Source organism: Hyperolius riggenbachi, chromosome 12 (genome assembly GCF_040937935.1).
Source record: "Hyperolius riggenbachi isolate aHypRig1 chromosome 12, aHypRig1.pri, whole genome shotgun sequence".
Taxonomy (NCBI): domain Eukaryota; kingdom Metazoa; phylum Chordata; class Amphibia; order Anura; family Hyperoliidae; genus Hyperolius; species Hyperolius riggenbachi.
In genome coordinates this window covers 43,655,372-43,672,556 of record NC_090657.1, presented here as the reverse complement: position 1 = coordinate 43,672,556, position 17,185 = coordinate 43,655,372, and the positions used below count along the sequence as shown (strand labels likewise).

At 42.9% G+C, this 17,185-nt stretch overlaps 1 protein-coding gene across 2 annotated transcripts in view; it reads left to right on the top strand.

The window, feature by feature from the left end:
* ASIC2 (acid sensing ion channel subunit 2) overlaps nt 1-17,185 on the top strand; it is a 1,273,426-nt gene that overhangs the window by 819,216 nt on the left and 437,025 nt on the right. For both annotated transcript variants that reach the window (XM_068262936.1, XM_068262935.1), the window contains exon 2: nt 3,569-3,719. In XM_068262936.1, the coding sequence (XP_068119037.1) occupies nt 3,569-3,719 (151 nt within the window). The remainder of the gene's footprint in view (nt 1-3,568; nt 3,720-17,185) is intronic.

Below are 17,185 nucleotides of genomic sequence, written 5' to 3'. Positions count from 1 at the left end.
AGCAAGACATTATGGCTTTTTGTGCAAGCACAGGTGTAGACAAGGAGTACTCATCGACAACAAGTTAAATAATCGTACTCAATGCCAAGCCGCTGCAGCTAAAGCGAACAAAATTTTGGGATGCATTAAAAGGGAAATAAAAACTCGAGATGCTAGCATAATATTGCCCCTGTTTAACTCTCTAGTAAGGCCACATCTGGAATATGGAATTCAGTTCTGGGCACCACATTACAAAAAAGATATTGCAGTTTTAGAGCAGGTGCAGAGACGAGCTACAAAATTGATACGTGGGATGGAAGGTCTCGCTTACCAAGAAAGGTTAGATAAACTGGGTTTATTTAGTCTAGAGAAAAGACGCCTTAGAGGAGATCTAATTAACATGTATAAATACATTAGAGGGCAATATAATAGCTTGGCGGATGAGCTTTTTGTCCCTAGGCCTTCTCAAAGGACTAGAGGACATGAGCTGCGCATGGAGGAAAAACGTTTTAGCCATTTATTTAGGAAAGGGTTCTTTACAGTAAGAGTGGTTAAGATGTGGAATGCATTGCCACAGGAAGTCGTTATGGCAAACTCTATACCTGCATTTAAAGGGGGCTTAGATGCTTTCCTTGCGTTGAAAGACATCCATGGCTACAATTACTAGGTTATGCCTAATGATGTTGATCCAGGGATTTTATCTGATTGCCATCTGGAGTCAGGAAGGAATTTTTCCCATTTGGGTCTAATTGGACCATGCCTGGTGGGGTTTTTTTCACCTTCCTCTGGATCAACAGGGGTATGTGGGGGACGGGCTGGAGTTGTACTTTGTACTGGTTGAACTCGATGGACGTATGTCTTTTTTCAGCCAAAATAACTATGTAACTATGTAACTATGTCTGTACTGTGCATGCCCAGTCAAGCGAAAGCGTTTGTGCACGATGGCATTTTTCCCCTTCTCTCTGCACTAATGCCTTTGTTCTACTTGGGATGCACAGAGCTTATTCATGCATGCCCAGTACAGACATGGTCATCCACTGCCTCTCCCATACACTGAAAAGACCTATTCAACCTGCTGGATCACACAGGTAGGCCTGGTGCACACCAAAAACCGCTAGCAGATCCGCAAAATGCTAGCAGATTTTGAAAAGCTTTTTCTTCTTTTTCTGTAGCGTTTCAGCTAGCATTTTGCGTTTTTGTGTAGCGGTTTTGGTATAGTAGATTTCATGTATTGTTACAGTAAAGCTGTTACTGAACAGCTACTGTAACAAAAAACGCCTGGCAAACCGCTCTGAAGTGCCGTTTTTCAGAGCGGTTTGCGTTTTTCCTTTACTTAACATTGAGGCAGAAACGCATCCGCAATCCAAAATCTGCAGCAGCCCGTGGGTATGAGTTTCTGCAAAACGCCTCCCGCTCTGGTGTGCACCAGCCCATTGAAATACATTACCCTAGCGGATCCGCACCCGCAAGCGGATCGCAAACCGCAGCAGAACCGCTCTGGTGTGTACTAGGCCGTAGAGAGGGCCCCAGCACTGAAACGGTGGAGTGTAAATAGATGCATGAAGTCTCTGGACTATCCAGAGGCTTCTTACTGCTAGGGTAAAGTATCCATATTTTTGTATTTGAATTCAATTTCAGACTTAACCACTTCTGGACAAGGCTAGTTGAAATCTATGCCCTTTTTGGAACCTGTTATCTCTGCTAGGGCGTAGATTTTAACTTTCCCATCACTACCGCTGATCAGGCCTCTCTCCTGGCTCACAGAGCTCTACTGTCATAACAGTGGCAGAGGGCGTGAGCTTCAGTGATGGAAGAGCGGCACGATTGTTGTTAGCCGCGGGTCGATGCGTCGGTATGCCCCATTTTTTGTACCAGAGGTCTTCGGTCCTTAAAGTGGACCCAAATTAAAAATACAAGATTTCAGAAATAAAATCTATTTTCTAAATTATAATAATGAATAGCGGCCCTTTTTTCAGCTGCATAATGACAAATATAAAATATTTTACATTTATTGGAGGAATCCCTCCCTTCCATTCAAATTGCCGGGATTTTTCCGGCAAACTGGTGGAGTAGATGGTGTCCGGCAATGGAGGAATTGCTAATGGCTGCCCCCAGTATAACTCTAGCTATGAAAAGAGAAGGGTGAAAAGCATGCACTGAAATGCTCATAGGTTTGAAGGAGTGTTTATTTATCTTTGTATGTGTCAGAGCGGTGCAACTAAATATTTTTAATAAAAAAAAAATGTTTAGTTTGGGTCCGCTTTAAGTGGTTAAAGTCCAATATGCAGGTGCAGTAGTGGATGGCATGGTTCCAGTCTCCACCAATTGACGACATGGAAATTTTATGATAACCAAATCTGTCTTGTTAAGAGGTTTCAGTCAAGGACATCAACTACATCATCTTGGCTATCAGTAAATTAACTGCACTGTGCATCACTGTGCCTCTTGTTCCACAGGGCAGCCCTGCCCCTCACAGACTCTGATAGCAGACTGTGCATGCATTTCATAAGCTACTAACAAGGCAGGACTGTGTACTTTCACTACCTGGATATAAAAATGCACTTGATTGAGCACTTTAATGATTCTGATGCCACTTTGATTTATTGAAGTCATTAATAGATCAAATGTCAACTGCAATTGGTTTTAGTTCTTTAAAGAGAATCTGTACTCTAATATTGTTACACTAAAAAGCATACCATTCTATTCCTTATTTTCTCCTGGGCCCCTCTGTGCTGTTTCTGCCACTCTCTGCTGCAATCCTGGCTTGTAATTGCCAGTTTTAGGCAGTGTTTACAAAAAAACTAACCAGCTTGTGATAGGCTCACATAAATAGAGTGTGTGAGTCATACAGAGTGTGCAGGGGGCCTGCAGAGGGTGTGTATCGCTTCTATCCAATCACAAGCAACTCTGCACATTCCACACATTCAAGCCTTAGCCCGACAGACACGACAGAGGAAAGGAGATAAGATTTATTACAGAGACAGTGCAATTAGGAAAGGCTGCAGTAAGCCAGAGCACATTAGAACAGGCATAGGAACTTATAGGATAGAAGAACTAAGGCTGAAAAATTTGTTACAGAGTCTCTTTAAGAATGTGTGTCTATATACTGTACATGGTCAAGAGAATCACTCCATTTAGAATGAATAGTAGACAGCTGAAAAAAATATGGCTTACTGAATTCAAATAAGGTCTTGTTAGCTGGTATTCGCTACCAATATCTGGTCTCTCCAGCAGAAATGCTGATTGTCACCTGCTGCTGTACTGGGAATATGCTCTTCTACATGTTCCCTGAGCTCCACAACAAGGTCACAATTGACCTGATATACTATTTTAAATTTTAAACGCATAAAGCATCTTTTTCTGTAAGGTCATAAGTCAGCCACTGCAGTGTAAAATAGAAAATATGGGAACAGTTGTCTGTATGCCCATGTTAGCAAAGTACCAGCATGGCCTCCTGGGGGGAAAGGCAGTGGTAATCTAGTCACGTTTGCCCTATTCCTCCTGTGTTCTATCTTCTGCCAGTGTGGTGTTTTCACTGAAGCATTGCAATAAATCATTAAATCCTTCTCTGTCTTCTTTTTGTCTTCAGGTATTCACAAGATATGGGAAATGTTACATGTTTAACTCGGGACATGATGGCAGGCCTCTGCTCACCACTCTGAAAGGAGGAACAGGAAATGGCTTAGAAATCATGCTAGACATCCAACAAGATGAGTACCTGCCCATATGGGGAGAGACCGGTAAGTGCATGAAACATCTATGCCATAATTCTCGATCTAGAAGCCTGATGTCTTGTTTAACCTCCTGAGTGTTAAGCCGCTCAGGATGTTTTGTTACTTTTTGACCCAAAAATAAAATAATTTTCTCACATGGCTGTAAAACCTGTAGCTAGCACTAGGCTAGCTAGTAAAGGTGTCCGGCACCCCCCGATCTCCCGATCCAGCCAGTATATACATTACCCTGCCTGGATCCAGCGATCGGCGCAGCCTCTCCGCACAGCTCCAGTCTCCACTATGGGAAAGATCGCACATGACGTCGCCGACGTCCTGCGCAAACCCAATCCTCCCCATAGAGAGACCGGAGCTGTGCAGGGAGGCTGTGCGGTCGCTGGATCCAGGCTGGGTAATGTATAAACTGAGGGATTCGGGGGGGGGGGATCGCAGGCGATCGGGGGGTGCCGGGCACCTTTACTAGCTAGCCTAGTGCTAGTTAAAGCTTTTACAGCCATGTGAGCAAATGATTTTATTATGGGGGGACTCCTGGGGCAAGCGATCAGTATGCCTGACTGCCTGACACAGCTAAGGAGGTTAAAGAGGACCGGAATTCAGAATTTTCGCTCTGCTGTAAAAGATAAGCAACAGCATAATAACTTTTAAAGAAAAAACATTTTTTTGTTACAGCTGATACAAATCCTGCAATAAATCTGTAGTGTTTCTTCTTCCTGCTTTCATGGAAGCGGACATGATGTTAACATCTGTTAACACTGTGTTTACCAATTAGGTCTCTGCCGTGGCAGACAGCTGAGGGATCACATTAAAATTTGTGCTTAGTCACAGATGAGGGAGAATTAGAAAGGCTAAACTCTCTAAAAACATACAGAGCGCATTTCTATACGTTTTCCATCTGCCACAAAGAATGTTTTTGTTTACATACACCAAAATGAATGGAAACCTACTCTGAAAGAAATATGAAAACTGCCTTAAGAAAATGAGGGCTCACACAGTCATGCTGATTGTTTTATCTTCGATAATCAGATCTTGGGATTTAGTGATACAATTTGTGACCTGTTGAGCATTCGTAAAGCTCATTCACTTAAAGTGTACCTAAAATAATATGATGAGATAAACATGTCTGTACAGTGCCCAGCACAAATAACTAGGCTTTGTTTTTGTTTGTTTTTCTGTTAGTGCTTGAATGAGTTAAACCATGCAAAATGACAGCTTCTCTCTCATTGGAATGTAGCATAACCCTCACTAATAAGGAATTGCAGCCATAAAACTTTTTCCTGCAAAGAACAACTTCTAGGAATAGGGAAAAGATGAAAAAGGTCAAAAGTTCATGTACTGTAGTTTAACTCTGGGGCACTCAGGGCCGGGCCGAGGCAGAGGCTGGAGAGGCTCCAGCCTCAGGGCGCAGTGTAGGAGGGGGCGCACAATTCATTCAGCTGTCATTCCTAATTGTGTATGAAGCAGAAAGAAATAAGAAAAGGGGATACATGGCAGTGACTGCAAGCCAGATAACTAGATATTAAGGTGTTGGGGAGGTTGTGGGCCCTGTGGCGCCTCTTAGTCTAATAGCAATCAGTGTGTGACGGCTGGGGTGGGAGGGATGGAGGGGCGCACTTTGCTATCTCAGCCTTGGGTGCTGAAGGACCTTGTCCCGCCTCTGGGGGCACTTAATCAACTGCCATTAAAGACACTGAAGTCTCCTAAAAAAGAGGTTTTTACTTGAAAAACCTCTTTAACATAATTGCCCTGCCTAAATTGCTGCATCCCCATGGCTGAAAATGCCATAAATCACCCCTAATTCCCCTCACAAAATACACTACTTTCTTGGTCGTGGATTTTGCTGCCCTAAGGAGGCAGAGCTTTTGGGCTGTAGCTCTACCTCTATATGCGTCAATCAGCGCTAATCACCGCCCCTCCCCCGCCCCTCTCAGTGAAGGAAGACTGAGAGGGGCGGGGAGAGGCGGCGATCCGCGCTGATGGACGCGTGTAGAGGCAGAGCTGCAGCCAAAAGCTCTGCCTCTATGCGGAAGGAGCCCCGCGATGTGCCCCAGGTAATTTGGGGCGATTTATGGCATTTTCAGCCATGGGGATGCAGCATTTTAGGAGGGACAATTATGTTAAAGAGGTTTTCAAAGTAAAAACCTCATTTTTAGGAGACTTCAGAGTCTCTTTAAGCAGATACCATAAAACATTTAATCTACTTTACGATTAAAATGTTTAAACATAAATTAAAACCATACAATATCTTTACCAGGTGTTTTCCCCTTATGGACCAGAGCAATTTTCAACTTTTAGCACTCCTTCCTTTCATTCAATTTATCCCTACTTATCACAACAAAATGATCTATATTTTTTCGCCACCAATTAGGCTTTCTTGGGTGGTACATTTTGTTCAACGCCAATTAACAGGAATAATATGAAACAAATTGGGAAAATGCATTATTTCTCAGTTTTCAGCCATTAAAGTTTTAAAGTAATACATGCGACCATAATTAAAACCCACATATTTTATTTGCCCATTTGTCCCGGTTATTACCCCATAATATTTTATTTGGAAATAAAGGTGTATATTTTCAGCATTGCGTCCGTCATTAATTACAAGCCCTTCTATTTTTTATTTTTTACTAAACGAACAGTAATATACCCTCATGACACACTGTACATATTAAAAAAGTTAAGTGCTTAAGGTAACTATTTATATATTTTTGTCATTTTTTTAAATATAAAATGTAAAATGTATTTTGGTAACTATAGAAGAGGAAGTAAGCGGTTAATTAATGTTAATAGATGTTTTGTTTGAAGGGATGTGTATGTAGATGTAATTTTACTATTTGGCCACCCCACTTTACTTTGATTGTCTTTTGCTGCATACATGCATTACCGTAAGTAATGCGTGTATGCTTTTACTTTCTGTTTAGTCAATGAAAATTGCATTGTTATTGATGCCGGTTTCATTGATCACGGGCAGTTAGCTCGATGATTGGTAACTGTGTTCCCATTCACTGATCGGCGGCGATGTGAACACGTGTAGTAGTGCAAGCTGGAGCGCGCACAATGGCGGTTGTGGCAAGATATGTATATCTACTCCCCTGGAGCTAAGATGAAGTATCTGGGGGCGTAGATATACTGTATCCTAAACATAAACTTTTTTTAAAAAAAAACGTCATTTTAAGGAGTAGGAGGATAGCTGCAATTGTTTCTCATCAGTTTATTTTCACCTTGGGTTCAGGAACAGACCAGAATAGTGTGTGAGTACATGGGTGGAGATGGCTCGAACCTCTGATTTTAGGTTTGCGAACCTCGAACGCGAACTTAGGCAAAAGTTTGCGGACTTTGCATACCGCAATAGACTTCAATGGGCAGGTGAACTTTCAAAACTACAAACACTAATTCTGGCCACAAAAGTAATGGAAAATATGTTTTAAGGAGTCTAACACCTGAAAAGGGGCATGGCGGAGTGGGATACAAGCCAAAAGTCCCAGGGAAAATTACAGATTTGACGCACAGCAGGGATATAATCCCTTAAGGGCAGAAATCACATTGCATTCCTAAATTGGAGGCCTAAAGTGCTTGAAAACATCTTGCGCGTGTATGCATGGATCAGGGAGTGTAATTAGTGTACTCAGGGTTGGACTGGGACACTAAGGGCCCACCAAGGAAGTTTCAGCCTGGGGCCCACCCCCTCTCCTCCCCCCCCCCAGATCACCTCTCCTCCTCCCCCCCTCCCCGATCCCCTCTCCTCCTCCCCCCCCCCAGATCCCCTCTCCTCCTCCTACCCCGTCTCCTTCCCGATCCCCTCTCCTCCTCCTACCCCTTCTCCTTCCCGATCCCCTCTCCTCCCCCCCCCCCCCCCCCCCCATTTTGGGCTCACATACACATGTACTCTAGAAATTTTGCATGATTTTATGGTAGGGAATAGATTGTGAGCACTTCTGTGGACAGTCTCCAATAGGGATATGTCCACATGCGGCGCGCTCAGCAAAAAATAAATGGGTGTCACCACGCACTGGAACATCGGCGTGGTCATGATGAGTCATGGGCAGACTTAAAAAATAAATAAATAAATAAAACACAAAATAAGTAGCGGAGTTATTCACAGAGATTAGGTCCGACCAGATACATTTTAGATAAAATATTCAAGTAGTTACATGCCTCATGATAATTCATCAAGTAATCAAATGGCAGCAGATTTTCCGACAAAATGCAATCAGAATGGCGGCAAATACCCCCACTAAATGCAATCAGGTTGGCGGCAGATACCCCCACAAAATGCAATCAGATTGGCGGCAGACACCCCCACAAAATGCAATCAGATTGGCGGCAGATGTCCCCACAAAATGCAATCAGATTGGCGGCAGATATCTCCACAAAATGCAATCAGATTGGCGGCAGATATCCCCACAAATTGCAATCAGATTGGCGGCAGATACCCCCACAAAATGCTATCAGATTGGCGGCAGATACCCCCACAAAATGCTATCAGATTGGCAGCAGATATCCTAACAAAATGTAATCAGTTTGGCAGCAGATACCCCCCCTTCCGTGCCCTCCCCCCCAGTTAGGTAGGCAGGTGTCTCAGTAGTCCCCCAGGCAGGAAGTGGGGGCAGCAATTTTCGGTGGCAGAGTACAGATGGCATTGCTTTCATCTGAGGCAGACACACAATAAATGTCCACACTGCTGATCCCTGGGATGATGGCACTTTGGTGATGGCTGCCAATGGAGTGTTAAGTGGGGTGCCAGAATCAGAGCAGAAGGAGGAAGATATGTCAAGCTTCCGTGAGGAAGATGAGGTGTTCTGTGTTCAATAGTCAACTACGTCCTGACAACATTGGGGGTTGAAGGCACGTGCCTTCTTCTGAAAGTCAACTACGTCCTGACAACATTGGGGGTTGAAGGCACGTGCCTTCTTCTGAACACTGTACTTTGGTCGAGGGTCGCACGAAATCACGTCAGCACGACCTCACACAGACCTGCCGTGTGGCCTGCCTCTGCCCATTGTTTTGTCCATATTGCGGGGGATGAAGTGAAAGGTATGCACTGGCTTGACTAATACAATGTGCAGTTACACAGGTGCAGTGAAAGGTATACACTGACTGCTGGTATAATACAATGTGCAGTCACAGATGCAGTGAAAGGTATGCAGTGACTGGTATTACAATACAATGTGTAGCTGTCACACAGGTGCAGTGAACAGGTATGCATGGACTGGTATATAAAACAGTGTGCTGTCACACAGGTGCAGTGAAAGGTATACAGTGACTGGTATTACAGTACAATGTGCAGCTGTCACACACACAGGTGCAGTGAAAAGGTAGGCACTGACTGTGCTGGGCCTGGCACAGTATAGCAATTAGCAAGGGCCAGCTGCGACAGACAGGGCTGTATATGCAGTGTCAGTGGGCCACACACACAAAAAAAACCACATCACAAGAACATTAGCTCTCAAAAGAGCTGTTTTGGTGGTGCTTTTCAGCAACAACTATCAGCAAGGATCAAGCTAACAGACCTCCTAACTATCGCTTTCCCTATCTCTCCAATGTCTCTCCCTTCTCTCACTAATACTGCAGCACACAGTGAGAACATGGTCAACGCTGCTGCCTTTTATGGGGGGGGGGGGGGCTCCAGGTGGGAGTGCAGCCTTATTGGCTGCTATAAGTCTGCTGACAGTGATGTAGAGGGTCAAAGTTTACCCCAATGATGTAGTATAGGGGGCGGGTCGAACTCGCATAAAGTTCGCGTTCGATCACGAACGCGCAATGTTCGCGCGAACAAGTTCCCCGGCGAACCGTTTGGACCATCTCTATACATGAGTAACTACAGAAACCATGCATAGTTTTGTGTGCTTAGTGCAGCAATATCAGGAAGAGTAAAGGGCCACAGACATGCTACTTATTGTACTCACTAAATCACATGGATTGGCACAGAGTGCATACAGATGCAGTCACTGCTCTACTGCTCTGTAGACGCTTGCCTACCTGAATCCGTTTTGGCTTGTATATGGTTTCAAGATGAAGTTTCTGAAAGTATGGCTTCTATATGGCAGAACAATGTAGTACTGTATATGTTTAAAATAAGCATTAAGGCAAACCTGTGACCACAAGGTTGTTAAAATGTTGGTACCTACCTAAGAAGTAGTAAGCTTCTGGATGGTCCAGTGGCTTCCCTGATCCTCCTCAAGCCCACTGCTGCTGTTCGGGGCCCTCTTCTTTTTAGCCATGCTCCTTTCCGTGTATCAATGCATTTGTACTGTGCATGCATAAGTATTAATCAGTGCATGAGTGGCTTCGTTCTACTGGGAATGCACGGAATGGAGTGTACTCCTGCATGGGCAGTACAGATTAGCTTGTACATGGACAGGAACTGGAAGAGAAAATTCAACCCATAATCTTACACTTCTCCCTTACTGTGTTCCCCATTAGTTTGTTTCTTATACTGCCCCTCTTCTAGTAGTCCTTGATTAGTGCCCAAGTGTGTAGTTCTTCTCCATTACTGTACCCTGTTTGATTAGTGTCCCACCATATACTGCCCCTCCTTACAGAATTTGTCCAAAAGTGCCCCCATAGTGCTATTCTTCCTTGTTGCAGACCTGGCAGCAGATGGTTCATAATTTCTTCACTCCTTCACGCCATGCTCAGACTTCTATTTCTAATCTCCAAGATTCTAACCAGTTACCCTTCCTCTATAAGGAGCTATAATACAAAAAAGTACAAAGTATTAATTCACAAATGATCTTATGCTAGTAGAAAAAGCTTGTGTGATGAAATTGGTCAGATTTATCTTCTCTTCGTAGTGAGAGTTACAGCATTAAGATGGTTAGTATGTCTTTTCTGCTGTGGAGAAGTGCAACGCAGTGAAACTGTTTAAGATATTGTTCTCTGTGCCTCTGTTATAGCTTTGTAGTTTGATTTGTTACTGCCTCAGCTGCACAAGGTTACAAGAAGTTTCTTGGGGAATATATGTGGTAATGAAAAAGGAGGTGAAGGCCAAGATACAGGTCTCTACACGTTGCGTTCAGCGTAGAGTATTCTGTTTCTTGTATATTGTGCGGAGGCTGTGTGGGTAGACAATGCAGCCACTTAGGAATCTGGAGATTAAAAGCAACCTGTGGGGTGGCTGTTTACAACTAAAGGGTTTCTAATTGGGCCATTATAGTTCCCGTTTCCCATGGATTTTTTATTTACGCAGATAAGTTATTTTGAAGGACCACCTTTAAGCTTGTTTAGAGCTGGAAAATGTCATTTCCCACACTCTCAGCAGCCCTGCCTTCAAAATAGCTGCCCCCTGGGGGGTTGTATTACAGAGAGCATCACCTGCAGAAATAGCTGTGAAGAAACCTGTTGTGTGTGAGGGATGGAGAGAGCTGGCCAGTCCAGTTAAACCACAGAGCATTTCTACCTGCCCTTGGAAAGAACATGCTTAGGCCATAGATCACATCTGTGGAGCTTGTTATCCCCGGGCAAACATCATAATTAATTAGGTTGAATGTATTTTATTTCAAAGTTTGCTCACGCTGTTACTGAACTTTCTGCCTCATCATGCAGTATCAGTGCTGTACCTATACTCCAGTGATATTCACATTTGTAATGTAAAATTATAACATTTATTGCCTTGTAAAAATGACCTGACTACTTTCATAGGGTATCCAACCTTAAGCTGTTTTAGTGGCTGCACAGGAATGAATTTTATCAAAACAAAATCATGGCCGATATGACAGACAATGCCATATATACAAATACAGGTTTATTTATTTGTGTAAATGGCTTTACTACATTATTGTCAGCAGTTAAATAATTTATTGGTTAAACATATTATTCACATTTGATTTTGATGTGATTATAATAAGTTGTGGTAGTCATGTCTAGAGGAACTCATGGAGAATCATGTGATCAGATTGGTCAGGTGACAGATATGTAAGTCTCTGATCAGTGCTGCTCGGATACCACTTTTCACTATCTGGATCTAATTTGGATCCAGATAACCAGATATCCGATCCGGGTCAGATATCAGAGATTAACATTTTCCAATCCGAATCGGATATCCGACCTCAGTATCTGTCCGGATTCGGATATCCGGATAGAAAACCGGAAGTGACCTGAAAATGGCAAAAAAAAAACTTTCGGAGGTCTCTCTCTTTGTCTCTAGGCCTGGATGCCTTTGAAAGGCATTTTTGCCATTGAAGGTGATTTTGGCTTCTGCTCGGATATCTGAACTAACTATCCGTCTGGATTTCAAATAGGAAATCAGAGTTTGCCCAGATAGTCTATTCGGATTTTAAAAAATATCCGAATTGCTATTCAAAGTTTGGATAGTGAAAAAAGTTCGGATATCTGGGTAGTTCGGATATCTGAAATCTTGCTGAGCACCACTGTCTCTGATTCATTAGTCATAATCACATGCTAAAGCAGGATGTGACCACAGCAAATCAAAGCTTTGCAAATCTATCAGCTGATCAAATAAGTCACATGCTTCTCCATGAACATGACAACCATCACTAACAATAAATTTACTTAAAATGTGTCATGTGGGCAGATATTAAAGCCTAACTATAACCCTGAGGCTAAAAGTATTTGATGCTGAGGATCAGGAGGATAGAAAGGTAACGGATATTGCTTAAAAGGAAATACATATGGCAGCCTCTTTATCCCTCTCGCTTTAGGTTCCCTTTTGACTGGACCAATCCCAGACTGAATAAATAATTATACAATGTGCTTCAAGTCAATAGTATTAGCATCTCATTGAACATCTGTAGTGTGCATACAGATTATCCATGGCAACCAGTGATATTTCCAAAATGTGTAGTTCCAGAAGGACACCACAAAATGAAGGATCCTGTAAAGAAGTAAATAAATATAACTAAACCACAATCTCTGTCATCCTGTAGCATAAAAAACAGACCCTCAAATTCTCTGACATCAAATTGTTTTTGGGATGGCTGACAAATTTCTCCCCTTATCATTTCTGCAGTTTAATAGGAACATCCCTGTATCACAACATTATCATTACCTCCACATTAAACAGTTCTTCCTCTAAAACTACGGGCCCAAATAGCTTACTAAATTGTACATTCTATGATAACCTTTACCTTAATCCTCCTGCAGGTAGAGGGGTTATTTCGATGATCTATTCTCATATAATAGATCTGTCTCATGAGCAAAAAACTAAGAATGATTGATTCGGAGGCTGATCTTCAAATGGATCTTGATGCAATGGAAGGGCATAGGATAGGCTTAAATATGTCACGTGCAACTAGGACACCCATGATTAGAGATACAGCCTTAAAGATAATGACTAGGTGGTGTAGACCCCCTTTTAAAATGGAGTAAAATGTTCCCCAGTATGTTTTAGAGGCTGTCAGGAAGAGGGTTCTCTTTTACATATTTTTGGGGGATTGCCCAAAAACCAAAGCACTTTGGGACAGACTAGGGAATGGTCTTAGTACTCTTTCCTCAGTCACAGTGAAGATTGAACTCATCATGCTCTTCTGCTAGCACCCAAAGTTATTGTCCCCAAAAGCTGGAAAAGGGTATACAATGTTATACTATGCTATGATTTCCTCAATCCAGTGGGTTATAGCAGGAAATTTGAAACATACCACTATACCGCTTGAACAAATTTTACACAGGGTAGAAGAGTTGAGACTTATGGATTTCCTCCACCAGATGTTGTGTGACTCTGCCTTAATACCATGCTGACAGGGATAAATGGTCAAGAACTACAGAATATCTTATTCAATAATCTGAGTGTCTTGGTTTGAGAGAGACGAATGAGAATGTTTTAGCTTTATATTGTTTCTCTATTCAACTGGATTTGATACGTTAATCTTGTTTAGATTGTAACTTCTACTCTGGTTCAAGCCTTAACATTTTGGGTAAAAGCATAAAAAGTTATTGCTAATGGTCTAATTGAACATGTTATGCATTCTGTATTTTTAAGACTGAGTGTTACATTTATCTGTTGCGCTGTCTCATTTTCAATAAAGACTTTGTGAAAGAAAAAAAGATACACCCTTAGCCTGAACAAGACTAACATGGGGCTTCTTCCAGCCCCTCATTGGCATACATATTGTAACATCGACGGTGAGCTGAATGACAGATTACCCTGTTGCTGCTCAAATCACCGGTGGCGTTAAATAATATTCCCCCTCCAAGTCGTAGGGAGTCAAACGGAGAAGTAATTTGGTGTATAGTAGTGCGTCAGGTCCCTGGAGCTCCAGTCGTAGTTATTTTGGACCTGCCAGTGGGAAAACAAAGGGGACTCAGAGGATGCTGAGGGACCTGGTACACTACGGGGGGCTGGAGGAAGCCCCGGATAAGTGAAAGTCTAGTTTTTCAGTCTAGTTCAGGTGTGCTTTGCATTTATTTCAATTTATATGACTGTTGCAACTTTTATTTCCTGCCTAAAATTCCTTTGTAAACCCCACTGAGAAGATAAAGCAAGCGTAGTTGATTCATGATAGGATGTGTAGTAAATGGAAAGTTTATCTGCAAGTCATCCCATTAATGTGACCCTTGTCATATGTATTACATATATATATGGGATATATATAACTGCACGGGGGGGGGGGGGGGATGAGAAAAAATCATAAATTGGAAAAATGATTTAGAAGTTAGTGTCCTTGGAGATTATTTGTACAGCTTCACTGGTTATAAATATGGGTCAAAGTCCAATTTCTCTTGTCTGAACTGAACCTGATCAGCCTTTAACCTTGCAATGGATTGAAAAGCACGGGTTATACTTGGAGGTTCTGTAGAATGATTTGTAGACCAGTACAGTGTAAATTACTGTGCAGACTATTGCTCTTCTTTGACAGCCTCTAGATCCAGACAGATTGATGAGCTTCAAAGACCTTTCATCAGTGAAAAGTGATAACATTAATTTGTCATAGCATTTTGACATTGTCAGGTACAGTAGTTTTTACTGATAATTTTGTTAATGCTAATGCTCTGTGCACACTAAGTAATATCTGGACTGTATAAAGTATATTCTGACTGTGATTTAATGTCTGCCCAGAGATACCCATTCACACTTTATACTCACCTAGAACCACTCTCCTCCTGTGCTGTACCGACTCCCCAGCTTCTTCTGGGATGGCTGTCCTTATTGCTGCCCTGCCAGGCACATTCTTAGAGACTGCACACAGGGCACACAGCTCTGTTTAACCAACTGGTGGAGTGAGGATGGGGGTTACTACAGCACTGGCACACCAGCTCACTGTTGCTTGCTCACATACTTCTGGCATGGTTGTCATGCGGTTCCTGGCTCCCATCTATCTTGGCCTGCTTCAGTTTCCCCCGCCAGTCCCATCTGAGGACTTTCCATGTCCTGACATGTTGTCAGTCCTTTCACCGTCCTTGTGCAAAAAAAAACCAAAACAAAAAAAAAGAAAAAAAATTGTGCAGTGCTCAAACTACAAAGTTTAAAGTGGGATTGTCAGCCATACAATCAAATTCCATTTATCCACTGCTCTGTGTTTATTATGCAGCCTGCAACCTGACTATGCATTGCAAGCACTCCAATATAATCAGCAATGTTTTTGCTGAAATAAATCTTATATCATTCAGCCTTGCTCGGTTTGGTATGTTGCCAATGAGAAGGAAGTTTATCACTCTTCCCACATTCCTGCTCCTGATTGGCTGAGGGCAGTTCAGGGAGCTGCTGGAATATGATCTATGCTGTGCTCACATGTGTTTACAAAGAAAGTGAGATCTGACACTGCAATTTCTAGGAGAAAAAAATAAGTGAGGAAATGACATCAGGATTGGCTTCAGTCAGAGGGAATACATATGGAAAATGTCAGGATCAGTTTTCTCTTTAATATATAAAAATTTACTGAAAAAAGGTGGACAGTACCATACATATCTATTATATACTATAGTTTATCTACTTATATACTGTATGTGGGATAGTATGGCTAATCTAACACTACTCTCACACAAAACCCTCCACCCTTTCTAACCCTAAGACCCCCCCCCCCCCCCCCGGTAGTACCTAACTCTAAGGACCCCCGCCCCACACACACAGTGGTGCCTAACCTTAAGATCCCCCATGGTGGTGCTTAATCCTAACTACCCCACCCTCTCCCCCTGTCGAACAAACACCCTTCCCGACGCCTGACCCTAACTACCCCCCCGTACAAGCACCCTTACAAGCTTAAGATATGTACAAACAAATGATAAAATATTTGATAACATAACATTTGTGCATGCAAATGAAATATTACAAAAACTATAACGTTGCAAGTTTCAAAACCGTAGCATATTTCAAAAACTTTAATGTTCTGAAGTGGAACTTTCGCAAACCGCAATTGACTTCAATGGGGATGCGAACTTTGAAAACTAGAAACATTTATTCTGGCCACGAAAGTGATGGAAAAGATGTTTCAAGGGGTTTAACACCTGGAGGGGGGCATGGCGGAGTGGAATACACGCCAAAAGTCCCTGGGAAAAATCTGGATTTGACGCAAAGCAGCGTTTTAAGGGCAGAAATCACATTGCATGCTAAATTGGAGGCCTAAAGTGCTTTAAAACATCTTGAATGTGTATACATCAATCAGGTAGTGTAATTAGTGTACTGCTTCACACTGACAAGCCAAACTCACTGTGTAACGCACCATGCCAGCTGTTTGTGTAGTGATGACCGTGCTGGACTGTTATGCACCATGGTGAGAGTGTAGGCCATGGCGGTTTTCAAGCCCATGTGGTCGCCGGGCTGAGGTAGCTCAATGACAGAACAACAGTGACTGTCCAGCTGATCGAATTTGGTCTGTCCACAATGAAGCAACGACCTTATTATCTTGGGTGTGCCCCTCCTCCCCCCAAGACACTCATATAGGCGGCGGTCATTGCTTCATTGTGATACGCAAGCCCCTTCACCGCGGCAAGGTAACGATCACGAAGGGGAATTGACACGTACATGCCTTTTGTTTTGTTGTTGCAGCTGCAGTGCAGCCAGAAGAATTAGGCAGGCATTAACACGCACCAGAAAAATTATTATAGTGGCCGCTACTAGCAGCGGCCTTAAAAGTTCAGAATCCGCCTGGAGTCCTAGACCCTGTTAGTGGTGGCGGAGAGGGCAGTCAAGCGGCCTTCAGGCAGCAATGCTGTGTGGGGACTGACTTAGTCTTGGGGCAGGCAGCCAGTCACATGGCGTGCAGGCAAAGATGCTGTGTGTGGGGACTGACTTAGGCTGCTTTCACAGTGCGACGTTAAAGTTGCACATTATAAAAAGTAATAACGCAGACTAACGCACGGCAACACAAAGTATGTGCGACATTCACAGTGCTCACGCTGCGTTGAGTGTAACTTGTACCAATATTTAGAAAGTGCTGTGCGTTGTAAGCGTTATTAGCTGCGTTGGACTGTTTGCACATGCTCAGTAATGTTTTTGTTTCGTTAAAAAATGTGACGCATGCGCCGGTTTCATTTAATCAGTATGCAACTAAAACGGCGCACCAAGAGACACACAACACACTTTAAAA